Source organism: Callithrix jacchus, chromosome 9 (genome assembly GCF_049354715.1).
Source record: "Callithrix jacchus isolate 240 chromosome 9, calJac240_pri, whole genome shotgun sequence".
Lineage (NCBI taxonomy): Eukaryota > Metazoa > Chordata > Mammalia > Primates > Cebidae > Callithrix > Callithrix jacchus.
The window spans coordinates 12,081,843-12,101,785 of NC_133510.1; the positions used below are offsets into that span (position 1 = coordinate 12,081,843).

General features: G+C 35.6%; 2 protein-coding genes and 1 long non-coding RNA gene across 3 annotated transcripts in view; all 3 read left to right on the forward strand.

Annotated features, from left to right (window-relative positions):
• Positions 1 to 19,943, forward strand: part of LOC144577837 (uncharacterized) — a 135,033-nt gene that overhangs the window by 71,605 nt on the left and 43,485 nt on the right. The gene's annotated exons all lie outside the window — the stretch shown is intronic.
• LOC100395492 (taste receptor type 2 member 50-like) lies at positions 1,152 to 6,073 on the forward strand. The gene has a single exon (XM_009003321.5). It carries the CDS (start codon positions 3,446 to 3,448, stop codon positions 4,343 to 4,345), a length of 900 nt encoding a protein of 299 aa, XP_009001569.3. The 5' UTR covers positions 1,152 to 3,445; the 3' UTR covers positions 4,346 to 6,073.
• LOC100414305 (taste receptor type 2 member 50) lies at positions 14,586 to 17,433 on the forward strand. The gene has a single exon (XM_035255304.3). It carries the CDS (start codon positions 16,303 to 16,305, stop codon positions 17,200 to 17,202), a length of 900 nt encoding a protein of 299 aa, XP_035111195.2. The 5' UTR covers positions 14,586 to 16,302; the 3' UTR covers positions 17,203 to 17,433.

Genomic DNA, 19,943 nt, shown 5'->3' on the forward strand with positions numbered 1-19,943 from the left:
TTCTCAAGATAGAAGCCAGACAGAGCCTGTTGAATGCAAATTGGATCATGAGGTTTTTCTGCTCCAGATATTTCAGTGGCTTCTCATCTCCTTCAGAGTAAGGCCAAAATCCTTACAAAGTCATAGAATTATTTTAATGATCTGATTTTATTTCCCTGTCTGTTCTAAAATACCTGGCTCATCCTATACTAGCAACACTGACCTTTGTAGAATTTCTTGTATATGACAAGCATTGCCTCGGGAACTTCATACTCATGTCCCTTCTTCTCGTAATTCTCTTTCTCAGAAATCAACTGTAAACACTACCACCCCTCAAACACCACTGAATCATTGAGGCCTCCTTTTTTTGATTTTGTATATGGTCATAAATAAGCATCTAGTCATACACTGGGAAAAAGACAATGTCTTCACTAAGTGGTCCTGGGAAAAAATAGCATTTTTTTCCATATGGATATTCAGTTTTCCCAGCACCATTTAGTGAAGACATTGTCCTTTCCCCGGTGTATGTTCTTGGCACCTTTGCCAAAACTGAGTTTACTATAAGTGTGGATTTGTATCTGGGTTCTCTATTACATTTCACTGTTGTATATGTCTGTTTATTTGTCAGTATCATGCTGTTTGGTTACTATAGCTCTGTAGTGTAATTTGAGGTCAGGTAATGTGATTCCTCCAGTTTTGTTCTTTTTGCTCAGAATAATCTTGGCTATTCTGAGCCATCCATATATTTTTAGAAGCCATTAAACCTCAAACAAAATTACTAAAACAATTAAGATAGAAATGGCACAGGATATCAAAGACCAATAGAAAATATTCAAAATAGGTAGAGGAAAAAGATTATATATGAAGGAACATGTTCAAATGACAATATAATTTTCAGCAGACAAAATTGAAGCTTGAATTAAATGGAATAATCTCTTCAGTGTGTTTCAAACCATAGTGAGCTTTAATAAACAGAATTTCAAAAGAATATTTTTTAGATAAAAGGAAAATCACTAAAAATATAAAGCTGAACATGCATGAAGGAATAAAAAATAATGGAAATGGTAAACATGTACATAATTCTAAATAAATTTTGACTATAAAATAATGATGTCTTATTGGTTTAAGTATGTAATTAATAAGATATATATAAATAGCTATATATATAGACTGTAAGTAAAGGTATAAAAAAGAAAAATTAGTTAATTTATATGTGGATTTTTCTGTCTCTGAGGAGAATTTTAAAGACATATTTAATGCCCCTGTAATTCTCTTCCTAGTTATATATCCAAAAGATATGAACCAAATGATATGTGAAAGAATGGTCATGCTAGAATTATTCATAACTGTTCGAAAAGGAAAACTCCCACATATATATCAACTAAGGATGAATGAATCATTATAACACATTGTTTTTTTTTTTTGAGAAGGAGTTCTACTCTTTCACCGTGGTTGGAGTGCAGTGGCACAATCTCAGCTCGTTGCAACCTCTGCATCCCAAGTTCAAGAAATTCTCCTGCTATATAGCCTCCCAAGTAGCTGAGATTATAGGTGCCTGCCACCATAACCCACTAATTTTTTTTTTTTTTTTGTAGAGACAGAGTTTCACCAAGTTGTCCAGGCTGGTCTTGAACTCCTGACCTCAGGTGATCTACTGCCTTGGACTCCCAAAGTGCTGGGATTGCACTCCGCCTACAATACATTTATACAATGGAATAATATAGATAAGTGAAAAGAAATGAATCACATAAATGTACAACTATGTAACCAAATTTCAGAAACATAAAGTTGAGTCCAAGGAGCCATGAACAGGAACATATAGGACTATGCCTATGTATGGCATATAATCTTGCAGTATCTTCCCAACGCAAGCCAGATGATTACCTATCCCCTGGACTCAGAGCTCCCTCACATAACTTTCTTTGATGAACAGAAAATTGGTAGGCTTCACGCAGAGATTTGAGATTCTTTCTACATTGGGGTTTCCTGCTCTTTTCCATTGACCATGAGATTATCACCTGGCTAGTACACTGTCCCTAGAATGAGAATGAAAACTAATGAAGTCAGTTTGCCTCTGCCTGATCCAGCCTAAATTGGCCAAACTCTAACTAGCTCGAAGATGCAGAACTCGGCCCATCTCAAGTCACCAGAGCCATCCAACAAATTCAGTTTAGAAAAACTGCATCCAAAGATACATGAGATAAAAAATATCTAACATAATTTTGTAGGGATTTCTTTAGTAGAAAATCCTAACTGACATAAGTACTATGCTAAAGCAGGAGTGTGGGGAAATATGTTCACCTATATTTTGTTAGGAATTTGGGGGCAAAAGAAAAATAGCCAAGTTATGGAAAATATAGTAGGAAAATTTATCAAAACCATGAAGCCATATGTATTTCACACTATCATATTTCACTCAAAAATTTATTATCTTTATTTATAATCGTTAAGAACTGACATCTCAGAAAGTCATTGCTGTTTTCCATGGAGGTACCCAGGAATATTTACAAAATTGTTGAATATTTTAATTAAATAATAAATATTTAAACAGTGAGTAGACCTGAGGGTAAGTTTACCAAATGCTTAACCATGAGAGGTATGTTTGATGTTTGATACTTTTTCTTAGGGTCTGAAAACCCTCAGTAGGAAAATAGGACTAGTTTCATGTGGATGACCTCCAGGAAACTTATTTAACATTTTGGAAAGTATAAGAAAATAATTCCTCCCATCCCTTAGGGGTGTGAGAGTGGGTGTGTGTTTCTCTCTCTCCCTCTCTCTATGTGTGTGCTTGTGTGGGTGTATGTATTTATGAGCATGGTAACAACAAATTCATACAAAAATATTGGTTAGCAGCAATCAGATTTTAAAGTATATTGGTTTTCTTGTGGGTCCCAAAAAACCTAGGATGATTTTGACTTGTAAGTTTGGATTCTGTCTGTTTAAATCTAGCATAAATATTAAAGCCATTATGATGATGATCCTAGTTATGACTAAGTTATCTTAAAGAAATTAAGACATTTACTGTATGAACTATGGACTGTGTGGTAAAATTTCCCTATCTGACAACTGAAGTTGCTGAACACAAATTATGTATAGGTTAAACAAGGAAAACACTGCAAAACATTGAAAGAGAATACGTCTTTATTTGCATGCTGGCAAATGAACATTTAGGTTTCACTTCAACTTCATTATGAGTAATTCAAGCCTATCACCAGAATGGACATTGAATGGATGAGTTAATTTGAGCTGTTTTGAAAATAAGAATGCTTTCCATAAAGATGACATCAAACTCATCCATTAGCATCAGCTGGTGCTTTCTTATTTGACACTGGTCACAGTATTTAAAAGTAAAAAGAATGTTACTGCACATTCTTTTAAAGGTGCACACAAAATTTAAGGTCAGGGTATTAAAGAAATCACAACCAGTGATATTAAACTTACATTTTTTCTTTTTATTGGTTAAGACATGATAATTTTTCTACCCATACTTACTTCAATTTTAATATTGATTTTATTCATTCTTGGAAATTTTGCCAATGGCTTTATAGCACTGGTAAATTTGGTTGACTGGGTCAAGAAAAAAAAGATTTCCTTAGCTGACCAAATTCTCACTGCTCTGGCGGTCTCTAGAGTTGGTTTGCTCTGGGTTTTATCACTAAACTGGTATTTTAAAGTGTTCATTCCAGAGTTTTATACTGTGGAATTAAGAATTGCTTCTTTTAATGCCTGGGCAGTAACCAACCATTTCAGCATGTGGCTTGCTACTAGCCTCAGCATATTTTATTTGCTCAAGATTGCCAGTTTCTCCAATCTTATTTTTCTTCATCTGAAAAGGAAACTTAACAGTGTCATTCTGGTGATACTTTTGGGGCCTTTGTTATTTTTGGTTTGTCATCTTCTTTTGGTAAACATGGATGAGAGTATGTGGACAGAAGAACATGAAGGAAACATGACTGGGAAGATCAAACTGAGGAATGTAATACATCTTTCATATATGACTGTAACCACCCTGTGGAGCTTCATACCCTTTGCTCTGTCCCTGGTATCTTTTCTGATGCTAATCTGTTCTCTGTGTAAACATCTCAAGAAGATGCGGCTCCATGGCAAAGGATCTCAAGATCCCAGCATCAAGGTCCACATAAAGGCTTTGCAAACTGTGATCTCCTTCCTCTTGTTGTGGGCCATTTTCTTTCTATTCCTAATCATTTCATTTTGGATTCCTAAGAGGCTGGACAATGCACCAATTGTCATGGTTTCCCACGTTGTTGGAAACATGTATCTTTCATTTCACTCATTCATCCTAATTTGGAGAAGCAAGAAGCTAAAAGACATCTTTCTTTTCATTTTATGTCAGATTAGATGCTGAGTGAAAGACCTAAAACTCTAAACTCTATGGATTCACAAGTAGGACATCGTGTGTGTCTTTTGGGAGAAAACAAACTGATAGTGTCTGGAACATTTTATACTTTCCACTGGGTTTTCTGTAGTGAATGTGTTTGAGTAATTTCTGAAAGCATACCTAGAAAAGTCTTTTACGTAAAGTTAGTCTAGATAAAGCATCTATATATGTGTGTGTATGGGTATATGAAACACTTAAAAGACATTGGCAATAACATAATCTTGATCATATCTTCACAAGCTGCCAAAATATGAAAAATATAGTAAAAAATTTCTCAAAACTGTGAAGCCATGTGTATTTCACATATACATTTCATATCATGTTTTACTTAAAAAAATATTATCTTCATAATTGTTAAGAAGTGATACCTTATCTCAGAAAACCATTGCTCTTTTCTACTATAATTTGTACCACACATATGTACCTCAGTGTGCTTAAACATGTAATCTTTTTGATAATAAGGACACTCAATTCTAAATCAATAATGAGGTTTTATCTTTGGGGTAGTTTTTATTCCATCATGAAGTCTAATTTTATGTTTAGTTTAAGCCAACAATTATTATTAAAAGAAGACGGACAGAATAATACTGAAGAGTGACAAATACATTTAGAACACATTTTGTATATGTTTACCATAAACAATACTAAGGATTATTAAATTTAATACAAGTATGTGAACAGTTGAGAAAAAAGTCATTTCTATAACAGGGATGAAGGAAGAAACACGATGACCTCTTCAGTGCTGTCATAAGTCTCAACACAGAGTTAGAAAAGTATTTCTTAATGTTTCTGAGTTAAAACCTTTTTTGAAGTTGAGATCTGATGTCAAATATTTCAGGGTTTTCTTTTCTAAACCATCTCAGAGCCCCTGAATTGCCAATTATCTCCTCTGTCTTCCATTCTTGAAATTATTTTTAAACTTCACGTAAAAGAACTTGAATCTTTCCTACCTTAAAAAAATACTCTATGTAAAAATAGTGTAGACATTATAAAAATTATTTGATTTAATTTCTTTGCAAATGTTTAAATGGCATCTATGAAATCTATATATTAATGATAGAAAACATCTTAAATACATGTTTTATTATAATCCAGTTGTAAATATCTAATGACAGAAATTGTGTTGACAACAGTAACAGCAAGTTCTATTATAGGAAGAAAATGTATACAATCATTAAACAAGTAAATTCTACGGACTGTATTACAAATTCTTGGGGTTGTGAAATTTTTACAATGTTATCTAAACCTTGGGATAAATCATCTCTACATCTGACTTAGTTATTTCATTGTTTATTGTATATCTTTCCTGGTACAATGTAAGCACCATAAAAGTGGAGATCCTACAGGTCTTGCTTACTGTTGGCTCCCGGGACCTAAAAGACACCACATAGAATAGGTATTCAAAAATATTTTGATAAACAAATAAATTGGTGAATAGGAGTCAATGAACTATATGGGGGTGGTAAACCAATGAAAATGAAACGTCATCACAAAAATCTAAAGTAGCATAACTTTTTCTTTTCTGGTTTCAACCTAAGATTACAGCATTATCTAAGAAGCAGCATTTCTCAGAGTAAAAGTGTGGCCATTCTATGATCGTAAGGGAAATACCACTGTAATATAGCCCTGAGGAAGCCATATTAGATGTGTGATGGGAAGATAAGATGGAACATCAATCAGATGGTACCTACTTTGATACATTTTAAAAAGCATATAAATATAAAAGATTTTTGTATATTTGCATATAATTTTTAAATTGTAATATATTCTATTGTGATATTTCTAGTTGGTTATTATATAAACAAAACGGCATTTCATTAAAAAACTGAGTTAGTTACCAACTACTTCATTAAAATGTGATTTTTATACAATATTTTAATGCCCTTTCTAAATGCATATCTAAATTACCGTATTATAAACCCACAGAAAAATGCATAAATAATTATAAAACTGATGAACATCATAGCCTTAGGAGTCTAGAAACTAGAGCCAATGTCTAATATTGAAGTGATGACACTTATTTGGAAGATAAGCCCAGGGTAGCAATGGCTGGGAAATGTGGAAATTGAGGCAAGAGCGGATGTGAAACCATGTGTTGTGATGCGTGATATGACCCTGCTGATGACCACTTCACAGTGAGGTGAGAGAGACAATATGGTGTTCATCAGATGCATGCACTTTGCTTCCAGTACTTTTCCAGAAGGGCTACAAGGGGAAACAGAGCCAGCATTAGTCCATGGAAGAGAGAGGGGAGGGAGAATGTATCTGCTCAGCAGTCTTCTGTCGTTGATTTCCCAATGGCCAGGGTTTACCTGAGGCAGAACTACCATCTCTGCTGTTTTGCTTTGCATCATCCAGTCCCTCGGTGGTGGTTATGAAAGTCAGAGCTCGTGCCCACAGTTTGGTTCATTCAAGTCCAAAATGGAAGGATGACGTGCATCAGGCAAGGTGCTGACCAAGAGAAAATACAGTTAAAATAATCTAAGGAAGCACATGTTTGTGTGCAATACTGCCCACCCTTTGAGCCACTCAGATTTGCTTATGCCCTCGAATCATGGCTGGCTTTGTGGGCATTTGACTTTCACAGATGCACAGGGTCTTGTGCTTAGAAGTGCTTATGCCTAGAGGGGCTTTATGTTTGTATTAGTCTTCTGCACTTGCTGTTTTGTTTTTCAGGCAGAAGGATGGGCTTGTGAGAGACATGCACAGATTCCTGTGCTGCCTGCTATGCATGCCTGTAGCAGCTTTGAATTCTGCTGCATCATCTGGCACAATGAATGAGAAGCTTGGGTCAGACCCTACACCTGCTGTAGACCCCTTTTTTGTTCTGGGTTCCACTTGAGACAAGTAGCCTTTGCAAACTCCTTAAGTGAGTCAGAGAAACGTCCTCAAATGTGGAATATGTTGACTCCGAAACCCCAGTAGGCCCCCCAAATACTGTGTTTCCCTTTTAGTGATAGGAAATGTATATAGGGCAACATGCTATTTTCTTTAAGGATGTTTGACAAAAGGACCAGAAGCATTTGACCCCTAAAAACCTCATCTATGCAATAGGTCTTTGAATCTGCTGAGGTTTCTCTCTCTTCTTCCAGTATTTTACTTCTGTTCAATGTTACAGTATTTTACTGTATACTTAAGGAACTTGCCACTTCCTGCTTATGGGTACCAATTTATGTAATATTATTAATATATTGAATTAACATGATGTTTTGCAAAATGCCAGTTAAACTGAGAGTAGAAATGACATAGCCCTGACATAAAACAGTGAAGTAGTGTTGTTTTTACCACACCAAAGCAAATTGTTTTGATTTCCCCCCACAATGAGTGTAGGTTAAAAAGCACTAGCCAAATCAAAAGCCACATACAAAGTGCTAGAAACCACATTCTGCTCAGTGAGATATCACATTCAAGAGCAAATGTGCAAGAGTGACTTAAGGTTTATGCTAATGTGCATTCATCCTATAATTCATCTGGTTTTGACAGGGGCCAGTTAGGTTAACTGAATAAAGATATAAAATGGACCACCACCGCCTGGAACTTTTGAGTTTTTTGTTGTGACAGTGACCAATTCTGTTTCCTAGAGAGTGCAGTTATTATGTTTTATTCGTGTTATTGCCAGGAGAGTAGAGTTTCAGAAGCCTCCTCTTGGTCCTGCTTACAATAATGTCCCTTGGCATACAGGTCAGGAAGCAACTTGAGAGTCCTGCCAGTGGTTGAACCTTTTGATTTCGATTACACTTTCAGGAAGAGGTAACGATAAACCCATTAGATCCCCCTTTGGATTGGACATGAGCCAAAGCTCTGTGTATCATCTGACCTTCAAAAACTCATACTCCAGTTCTGTTGAGGTGGCTCAAATTAGCTGCTTGTGGTAGTGTGTGCCTGTAGTTACAGCTACCCAGAAGGCTCAGGCACGATTGCTTTAGCCCAGAAATTCAAGTTTGCAGTGAGCCATGACCGTGTCATTGCACTTCAGCCTGGGCAATTAAGCAAGATCTTATCTCTAAAAAGAAACAAACAAAACCCCAAAAAGGGCTGTGTGCTGGCTCATGCCTGTAATCCCAGAACTTGGGGAGGCCAAGGTGGTCGGATCACTTGAGGTCGGATCACTTTGAAATCAGCCTGGCCAGCATGGTAAAACCTGCCTCTATTAAAAATACAAAGATTAGCCAGGTGTGGTGGCATGCATCTGTAATTTCAGCTACTCGGGAGGCTGAGGCATGAGAATCACTGTACCCGGGAGGCGGAAGTTGCAGTGAGCGGAGATCACATGACTGAACTACTCCAGCCTGGGTAACAGAGTGAGACTCTGACTCAAACAAACAAACAAACAAACAAAAAACAAAAACAACCTAAGCATAAAGCAAAAACTTCCCACTTTATCCCATGAACCACTGTGTCTTTTTGGGTACCCGGATATTAATACTATTTCAGGCTCCAAACTTAAAAGTCTCAAATAATATGGATGTGTGTCTTTTTCTCTGAGGACTGTTATCTGGGGAATAGCTACAGGTCTTTCAGAAGGCAACATATGATACAGCCTCAGAATTCTTGCAGTGAATTTCCAATTTCTTTCATTAAGAAGTCTTAAGATTCCCTTCAATCATTGAACTCTGCTTTTCTGAATTGGCTCAGTCCTTAGAATTGACTGAGGGTTTTAAATTTTCAACAACAAAAGCTGACCTCAGGAATCTGCTTTTTTCAACTCTTTTCCTCTCTTGGTTTATAATTATTTAGCAAAGTATGAAGCCTCTTCAACTATTGGCCTATCAAACCATTTCAATAAGGCTGTTGTCACCATTTCATTAAACCTGACATTCGTAAGATCACTGGTGAGTGTGTGTTGCCAGTGGTTAGTCTTCATGTTGCATGCTCTATCAGCAGCACTGACCATGGTTCATTTGCATTCTGGAATGCTGCCCTCTCCTGATTTTATCCTTGTCCACTGGGCACCACTTCTTAGTCTCCTTTGTTAGTTCTTCCTCTTGTCTCTAAACTGAAAATATCACACTGTCCAAGGTCTCAAATCTTCAATCTTTATTTTTATTTTTTTTTTTAGGGAGGAAGGCAGGGAAGGAGGACGGTAGGGAGGAAGGAAGAGATGAAGGAAGGAAGGAAGGGAAGAAGAGGGGACGGAGGGAAGGGAAGGAAGGAAATCAAGCAATGAGAGAGACATTGCCGACCTGGATCTAGAGGTTTACAAGTTGATTTCTTTTTTTTGAGAGAAGAAAAGAAAAAAAAAATAAGTAAAGGAAAGGAAGAAAGAGGAAGAGAAAGAGGGAGAGTAAACGGAAATATTGCTTTATTCTGAAAAATATTGGGTATTAATAATGGCCAATCAATGTTTCATTTAAACTTATGAGTAGGTATGATGTGGTATTGACAAGAATGTATATTTTGTGTATTTAAAGTGGAGAGCTCTATAAATATTTATTAAGTTTACTTGTTTCAGATCTGAGTTCGAGTCCTTGATATCCTTATTAATTTTCTGTCTCATTGAGTCTAAGTCTCTATGTATCTGGGTGTTAGGATCGTTAGCTCTTGTTGTTGCATTGATCCTTTTACCACTATATCTTTGTTGCTTTAAAATCTATTTTATCTGATACGAGATTTGCAACTCCTGTTTTTTATTTATTTATTATTTATTTTTGCTCTCCATTTGGTTGGTAAATCTTTCTCCATCCCTTTGTTTTGAGTCTTTGTGTATCCTTGCATGTGAAACAGGTCTGGATGTAACATGCCATTGGGTTTTGGCTGTGTCTTTTGATTGGGGGATTTAGTCGATTTAAATTTAGGGTTACTGCCATTTGATGTTAACTGGCTTATCCATTTGTTGGTGTAAATTCTTCTTTATGTTGGTGCTCTTTACTTTTTGGTATATTTTTAGAAAGGCTACTACTGGTTGTTTCTTTCTGTGTGTAATGCTTCTTTCAGAAGCTCTTGTAAAGCAGGCCTGGTGGTAATAAAATCTCTGAGTTCTTGCTTGTTCATAAAAGATTTTATTTTTCCTTCAGTTGTGAAGCTTAGTTTGGCTGGATATGAAATTCTGGGCTGAAGGTTCTGTTCTTTGAGGATGTTGAATATTGGCCCCCACTCTCTTCTGGCTTGTAGAGTTTCTGCTGAGACATCTGCTGTAAGTCTGATAGGCTTGCCTTTGTGGGTAACCTGACCTTTCCCTCTGGCTGCCCTTAGTATCCTCTCCTTCATTTCAACCCTGGTGAATCTAACGATTATGTGCCTTGCGGTGGCTCTTCTTGAGGAATATCTTTGTGGTGTTCTCTGTATTACCTGGGGTTGAATGTTGACCTGCTTTGCTAGTTTAGGAAAATTTTCCTGACTAATATCCTGAAGGGTATTTTCCAGCTTGGATTCATTCTCTCTGTCGCATTCAGGTACACCTATCAAGCGTAAATTTGGTCTTTTCACATAGTCCCACATTTCTTGGAGACTTTGCTCATTCCTTTTTATCCTTTTTTCTCTAACCTTTTCTTCACGTTTTATTTCATTAAGTTGGACTTTGACCTCTGATATCCCTTCTTCTGCATGAACAATTCGAGTGTTTAAACCTGTGCATACTTCTCGGAGTTCCTGTATTGTATTCTTCAGTTCCATTAATTCACTCATACTCCTCTCTAAGTTGTCTCTTCTCAATAGGATTTTATCAAACCTTTTTTCAAAGTTCCTAGTTTCTTTACGTTGGGCTACAACATGTTCTTTTAACTCACTGAAGTTTGTTATTATCCATTCCTTGAAGAGTGATTCTGTCATTGGGATGTGCTCGTTCTCCATCAAGCCTTGTTCCATTGTCGATGTGGAACTGTGATCATCTTTAGAGGGAGAGGCGTTCTGACTTTGAGTATTCTCAGCTTTTTTACGCTGGTTTCTTCCCATCATTGTAAATTTATCCTCCTGTCATCTTTGAATTTACCAACTTTCAGATTAAGTCTCTTGAGTGGGTGTCCAGGTTGTTAGTTCCCAGGGCCAGAGCAGCGGCATTAAAACTGATCATCTTCAATCTTTAAACAATCATGCTGGTTTTTCTGGTGATCTTATGTAGTCTCCTTACTGATAATGTATCCAAATGGTTCAATAGAGACAAATAAGGCTGATTATTCATATGTGTTCATATATATAATTTATTTATGTACATCTGTTTACATATATCTAGTTATGTAAACCTTTTTTCTTCAAATGTCAGTTATATTTAAAAACATGACCAAAAATCTAGGGAGAAGGTGAGAGGATTAATGATGTTTTCACTTAAGTTTCTGCCTATTCAGAGTGATAGTGACTCAGTATTTAATTTGGTTTCATTTAAAATGGCAATATAGAAATTGATAGCAGGTGATCATCATTATAGATGTAATAATCTAAGTAAAGAAATACATAAAGACAGAATAATGGTTGATTAACCCACTTTGGTTTCTTGCATTTGGTACAGTTGGTGTCTCAGTATCTCAGTATTTATAGTTCTTAAGTTTTTGCTCTACGATCAATTAATTATAAGTTAATTTTTGTGTAGGGTATGAAGTAAGGGTCTAAATTTATGTTTTTCTTTCTCTTTTTAGTCTTACTTTTTAGGTAAGTTCATCTGGTCATGGCCTTACTTTCTGCATGCTGATGATGCCAACGTTTAATCCTTTAGCTCAGAACCCAACCCTGGTCTCCGGAATCCTTTCTAAAATAGCCTACTTGACATCTTCATTTGAACGTCTAACAAGAACTTGAACTAACTTGTCCAAAGCAAATTACTCATCTTCCTTTCCATCCCCAAATCAGTTTTTTCTACAGTCTTTCCTTCTGTTAATGAGCACTTCAGACTTTCAGATGCTTAGACAAAAAACATGGAGTCAATATTTTCTCTCTTTCACATCTCATCTCAGCAAATTTTATAGACTCTGTCTTCAAAAACAAAGAATCTAATCCTTTGTCATCACTTCTGCCACACTTGTTTAAACTGCTGCATTAGCTTGCCAGGATAATTGCCATCAACTTCTAATTATTTTTTCCATTTCTCCACGTATCCCTATTCTCAAGGTAGCAGCCAGAGAGAACCTGCTGAAATGTAAATTTGATCATGTGGTTCTTCTGCTCCAGGTTTTTCAGTGACTTCTTGTCTCATTCAGAGTAAGACCAAAAGCCTTATAAAGTCCTATAATCATTTGAGTGATCTGATTTTGCCTGCCTGTTTGTTCTAAAACGCCTGGCTCATCGCATGCTAGTTCAAGAATTGCCTCAGGGGCTTCATACTTGTGTCCCTTCTTCTCGAAATGCTCTTTCTCAGAAATCAACACTAAACACCACCACTCATCAAACATCACTGAATCATTGAGGCCTCCTTGATTTGATTTTTGTATATGTTGATAAATAGGCATCTATTTTCTTTTTTCTACATGTGGATACCCTGTTGTCCCAGCACCATTTTGTGAATGGACTGTCCTTTCCCTAGTGTATGTTCTTGGCACCTTTGTCAAAAATGAGTTCACTATAGGTGTGGATTTGTTTGTTGGTTCTGTATTTTGTTTCACTGCTCTATGTGTCTGTTTTTTATGCCAGTACCATTCTGTTTTGGTTACTATAGCTTTGTAGTATAATTTGAAGCCAGGTAATATGATTCCTCCAGTTTTGTTCTTTTTGCTCAGGATAACTTTGGCTATTTTGAGCATTCACATATTTTTAAAAGCCATTAAACCTCCAACAAGATAACTAAAACCAATTAAGATACATATGTCACAAGATATAAAAAACCAATAGAAAATCTTCAAAGTGGGTAGAGGAAAAAGATTACATATAAAGGAATAAAGGTCTAAATGACAATCTGATTTATAACAGACAAAATCGAGGCTAAAATCTAATGCAGTCATGTCTTCTGTGTGCTTTGAAACCATGGCAGACTTTAATAAATAGAAATTCAAAAAAATATTTTTTAGATTAAAGGAAAATTACTAAAAATATGAAGCTGAACATGCATGAAGGAATAAAAAATAATAGAAGTGGTAAATATATATATTGCTAAATAAATTTTGACTGTATAAAATGATGGTGTCTTATTGGGTTAAATATGTAATTAATAAGATATATAGAAATAGCTATATAGAGACTCTAAATAAAGTATAAAAAAGAAAATTTAGTGAATTTATATTTGAAATTTTCTGTTTGTGAAGAGAATTTGAAAGCCATATTTGATGAACCTCTAATTCTCTTCTTAGGTATATATCCCAAGGTAATGAATCAAATAATATGTAAAAAAAAATGGTCATACTAGAATTATTGATAACTGTTCAAAAAAGAAAACCCCCAAATATATATCAACTAAGGGTGAGTTAATTATCATAATACATCTATACAATGGAATGATATAAAGAAGTGAAGAGAAGTGAATCACATAAACATGCATCCGTCTGACTAATTTTAGAAACATAAAGTTGAGTCCAAGAAGCCATGAACATGAACATACAGCACTATATACTTTAAACCTATATAGGGTTTAAAGCAGGCAAAACCATGCTATAGCATGTAAGGTTGCATATCTAGTTGTTAATGTATAAAGGAAATCAAGAAAATGATCATCCTAATTTATGGCTATTGCTTTCCTCAGGATATGTGAAGAAAGGTGTAGGGGCTTGGAGAATGGTGGAGGCAGACCTAGCCTATTTGCAATGCGACATGTTTTGCCCTGCATCATGGTTGCATGAGTGTTTATGATACATTGCTGTGTTTACCATTTTTGTTTTCACTCATTTCTAAGTGTGCAGTTTAAAAATTATTAACTGGAGAAGTGTTCCATAAAGATGATTAATTGTTCTACTCATTATATACCTTACAAAAAAGTCACCATTTAGACATTTATATACAACTCTAAGAGGGTTGCAGTAGGAACTTTATTTCTGCAACATGAGGAAATTTGAGATGTTGCTACCTGCAGCACATAGGTCTTTGCAAAGGTTTTCTACTACCTTTATTTATCTACCTCACATGACAAAACTTTGCCACTCCCCATCTATTTTTCTTTCAGCTCTTGAATTCCTAACAAAACATGGGTCAACTTATTTCCCCACACTCTTGCTTTAGCATAGTACCTATGTCAGGTAGGTTTTTCTACTAAAGAAATCCCTACAAAACTACATTCGATATTTTTATCTCGTATATCTTTGTATTCAGTTTTTCTAAGCTGAGTTTGGTGGATGGCTCTGGTGACTTGAGATGGGCCAAGTTCTGCATCTAGAGTTTGGCCAATCCAGGCTCTATCAGGCAAAGGCAAACTGACTTCATGAGTTTTTTTATTCTCATTCTGGGAACAGTGTACTAGCCAGGTGATAATCTCATGGTTAGTGGAAAAGAGCAGGAAGCTCCAATGTGGAAGCCATCCCTAATACCTGTGTGACGTCTCCCAATTTTCTGTTCATCAGAGAAAGTTTATGAGTGAGCCATGAGTCCAGGGTATAGATAATCGCTCTGCTTGTGGTGGGAGGATACTGCAAGATTATTATGTCAAAGGATGTGGTAGTCAAGAATATGTACAAAATTTTTGAACAATTTAATTAGTAAATACTTAAACATTAATTAGACTTGAGAGGAAGTTTACCAAATTCTTAAGCATGAGAGAGATATTTGATGTTTGCTACTTCTTTTTTTTTGGTGGGGTTCTAAAACCCTCAGTGGAAAATAGGACTAATTTTGTGCGGATGTCCTCCAGGAAACTTATATCCCACTTTGGACAGCATAAGAAAATAACTCCTTCTATCCCTTAGGGGTGTGAGACTGCATGTCTCTCTCTCTCTCTCTCTGTCTTTCTCTCTTTCTCTCTCTCTCTCTATCTGTGAATGTGTGTGTGTGTGTTAAAATTCACTTGGGGTGGCTGGCAAAATAGTAAATATTACAACAGAGGTTTCTAGTTAACACACTTGTGGATAATTAACGTGGCAAAAAGAGTGGTTTTACGAATGATAAAACCTTTAGATTTGGGGCCTAGAGTAAACACTATTAACCAGTAGTTCCCCTTTGATTTCCCCCTTAGAGGACTATCCAGCACCAAATTTACATGAGTAAACAGTTAGAGTAGAGAAAAGGAATGTGGGTTAAACAGACTTAAACTGGGAAAGCCTTTTATTGTTTCTATTTCTTCCTTATGCTAATGTAAATGAGGTGGCTACCTTCAGCCTGTTCCAATGAAAACTTTTGGCCTTCCAAAAGGTTTGAGTTACAATTTATAACTTTTCCTAATATTTAATATTTTTCTAGCCACTCAAAGTGAATTTTAACATGTGTGTATTTATTTATGAGCATAGTAACAATAAATTCATACAAAAGTATTGGTTAGCAGCAATCAGATTTTAAGGTGTATTGGTCTTCTTCTGGGTCCCAGAAAAAGACAATTTTGTTTTATAAGTTTGGATTCTGTCTGTTTAAATCTAGCAAAAATATTAAAGCCATTATGGTGATGATTCTAGTTATGACTAAGTTATCTTAAAGAATTTAGACATCTACTGTATGAACTATGGACTGGGTGGTAAAATTTCCCTATCTAACAACTGAAGTTGCTGAACACAAATTATGTATAGGTTAAACAAGGAGAACACTTCAAAACAATGAAAGAGAATATGTCTTTATTTGCATGCTGGCAAATGAATATTTAGGTTTCACTTCAACTTCATTCAAGCCTATCACCAGAATGGACATTGAATGGATTAGTTCATTTAAGCTATTTTGAAAATAAAAATGTTTTCCATAAAGACCAAAACAAACTCATCCATTAGCATCAGCTGGTGCGTTCTTATTTGACATTGGTCACAGTATTTAAAAGTAAAAAGAATGTTACTGCACTTTTAGAAATCAGGTGCACACATAATTTAAGGTCAGGGTATTAAAGAAATCACAACCTGTGATATCAGGCTTGGATTGTCTTTCTTTTTTTCTGTTCAGACATGATAACTTTTTTACCCATTTTTTTTTCAATTCTAATATTGATTTTATTTGTTCTTGGAAATTTTGCCAATGGCTTCATAGCACTGATAAATTTCATTGACTGGGTCAAGAAAAAAAAGATCTCCTCAGCTGACCAAATTCTCACTGCTCTAGCAGTCTCCAGAGTTGGTTTGCTCTGGGTTTTATTATTATATTGGTATTCAACGGTGTTGAATCCAGCTTTTTATAGTGTAGAATTAAGAATTGCTTCTTATAATGCCTGGGCAGTAACTAACCATTTCAGCATGTGGCTTGCTACTAGCCTCAGTGTATTGTATTTGCTCAAGATTGCCAATTTCTCCAACCTTATTTTTCTTCACCTGAAAAGGAGACTTAACAGTGTCATTCTGGTGATACTTTTGGGGTCTTTGTTATTTTTGGTTTGTCATCTTCTTGTGGTAAACATGGATGAGAGTACGTGGATGGAAGAACATGAAGGAAACATGACTGGGAAGATCAAACTGAGGAATGTAACACACCTTTCATATATGACTGTAACCACCCTGTGGAGCTTCATACCCTTTGCTCTGTCCCTGGTATCTTTTCTGATGCTAATCTGTTCTCTGTGTAAACATCTCAAGAACATGCGGCTTCATGGCAAAGGATCTCAAGATCTCAGCACCAAGGTCCACATAAAAGCTTTGCAAACTGTGATCTCCTTCCTCTTCTTGTGGGTCATTTCCTTTCTATTCCTAATTATTTCAGTTTGGAGTCCTAAGACGTTGGAGAATGAACCAGTTTTCATGGTTGGCAAGACTTTTGGATATATATATCTTTCATTCGACTCATTCATCCTAATTTGGAGAAGCAAGAAGTTAAAACACAACTTTCTTTTGATTTTATGTCATGTTAGGTGCTGAGTAAAAGAACTGAAACTACCAACTCTCTAGATTCACAAGTGGGACACTGTGTGTGTCTTCTAGGAGAAAACAAACTGATAGTGTCTGGAACATTTTATACTTTCCACTGGATTTTTGGTAGTGTATGTGTTTGAATAATTTCTGAAAGCTTACTTAGAAGTCTTTTACCTAAAGCTAGTCTAAAAATGTATCTATATATGTGTTTGTATGTGTATAGGAAACACTTAAAAGGCATTGACAATGACATAATCTTAATCATATTTTCACAAGCTGCCAAAAAATATAGTTGGAAATTCCTCAAAACCATGAAGCTATATGTATTTTACTTTATCATGTTTCATTTGAAAATTTATTATCTTTATAATTGTCAAGAACTGACATCTTATCTCAGAAAATCATTGCTCTTTTCCACTGTGGTTTGCACCATACATATGTACCACAGTGTGCTTAAACGTCTAATTTTTTTAATACTAAGGACGCTCAATTCTAAATCAATAATGAGGTTTTATCTTTGGTGTAGTTTTTATTCCATCATGAATTCTAATTTTATGTTTAGTTTAAAGGCAACACCTTGTTAGATAAAGATGGGCAGAATAATACTGAAGGGTGACAAATATATTTAGAACACATTTTGTATATGTCTGCCATAAACAGTACTGAGGAATATTAGATTTAATACAAATATGTGAACCATTGAGGAAAAAGGCATTTCTATAATAGGAATGAAGAAAGAAACACATGATGACCTTTTCAGTGTTGTCATAAGTCTCAATGTGCAGTTAGAAAAGTCATTTCTTCTAGTTTGTGAGTTAAAGAAAAATTTTTTTGAAGTTGAGGTCTGATAACGAGCATTTTAGGTTTTTTTTTTTTTCTAAAGCACCTCAGAGCCACTGAATTGCCAATTATCTCCTCTGTCTTCAATACTTGAAATTCTGTTTAAACTTCGCACACACAAAAAAACTTGACTCTTTCCTATCTTAAAAATACTCCATATAAAAATAGTGTAGAAATTATAAAAAATCATTTGAATTAAACTTTTTGCAAATGTTAAAATAGCATCTATGAAATCCATGTGTTAATGTTAGAGAATGTCTTAAACATTTGTTTTATTATAATCTTATTGCAAATAATGCAATGAGAGAGTGTGCTGATATACTCAGTAACAGCAAGTTCTGTTATAGGAAGAAATCGTATAGCATCATTAAACAAGTAAATTCTACAGACTGTATCAATTCTTGGGGTTATGAAATTTTAACAGTGTTATCTAAACCTTGGGATAAATCATCTCTACATCTGATCTGGTTATTTGTTTGCTTATCATACATCTTTCCTGGTACAATGTAAGCACCATAAAAGCAGAGATCATACAGATCTTGCTTACTGTTGGCTCCCGGGACCTAACAGACACCACATAGAATAGGTATTCAAAAATATTTTGATGAACAAATAAATTGGTGAATAAAGGAATAAACTAGCTATATGGGAGTGGTAAATCAATGAAAATAAATCTTCATCACAAAATCTAAAGTAGCATGAATTTTTCTTTTCTGGTTTTCAACTTGAGATTACAGAATTATCTAAGAAGAAGCATTTCTCAGAGCAAAAGTGTGGCTATGATACAATCGTAGGAGAAATATCACTGTAATGTAGCCCTGAGGAAGACATGTTAGATGTGTGATGGGAAGATAAGGTGGAACATCAATCAGATGGTACCTACTGTGATGCATTTTAAAGAGCATATAAATATAAAAGATTTTTGTATATTTGCATATAATTTTTCAATTGTGAGTAATATATTTGTATTCTGATATTTCTAGCTGGTTACGCTATAAACAAAATGGCATTTCATTAAAAAGCTGAGTTAGTTACCAACTACCTTCCTAAAATATAATTTTTATATAATATTTTAATACCCTTTCTAAATAAACATTTAAATTGTCATATTATAAACTGAAAGAAGCATGCAAAAATATTAATTATACATCTCATGAACTTCGCAGCCTTATAAGTTAGAACTACAGACAATGTCTGATATTAAAGATGACATTTATTTGGAAGGTAAGTCCAGGGCAGCAACGGCTGGGACATGTGGAAATTAAGTTAAGAGTGGATGCGAAATCATGTGTTGGGATGGATGATATGACTCTGCTGATGACCACTTCACAATGAGGTGAGAGAGACAGCATGGTGGACATCAGATGCATGCACTTGGCTCCTAGTACTTTTCCAGAAGGGCTGCAAGGGGGAGCTACAGTCAGCATTAGTCCGTGGAAGAGAGAGAGGAGGGAGAATGAATCTGCCCAGCTGTCTTCCATCTTTGATTTCCCACTGACAGGGGTGTACCTGAGGCAGAACTAGCATCTCTGCTGTTCTGCCTTCCATCAGGCTCTAGTTCCTTGGTGGTGGTTATGAGAGTCAGGTCTCATGCCCACAGAGTGGTGATCCATTCAAGTCCCAAATGGAAAGGTGATCTGGATCAAACAAGACGCTGACAAGGAGAAGAGAAGACAGTCAAGATAATCTGAGTAAGCACATGTATTTGTGTACAATACCGCCCACCCCTTGTGCCACTCAGATTTGATTATGACCTCCAATCATAGCTGGCTTTGTGGGCATTTGACTTTCACAGTTGCACAGGGCCATACCTAGAAGCGCTTATGCTTAGGGGGGCTTTATGCTTGTATTAATCTTCTGCACTTGCTGTTTTGTTTTGTAGACAGAAGGTACTCCTCTGCTGGAGA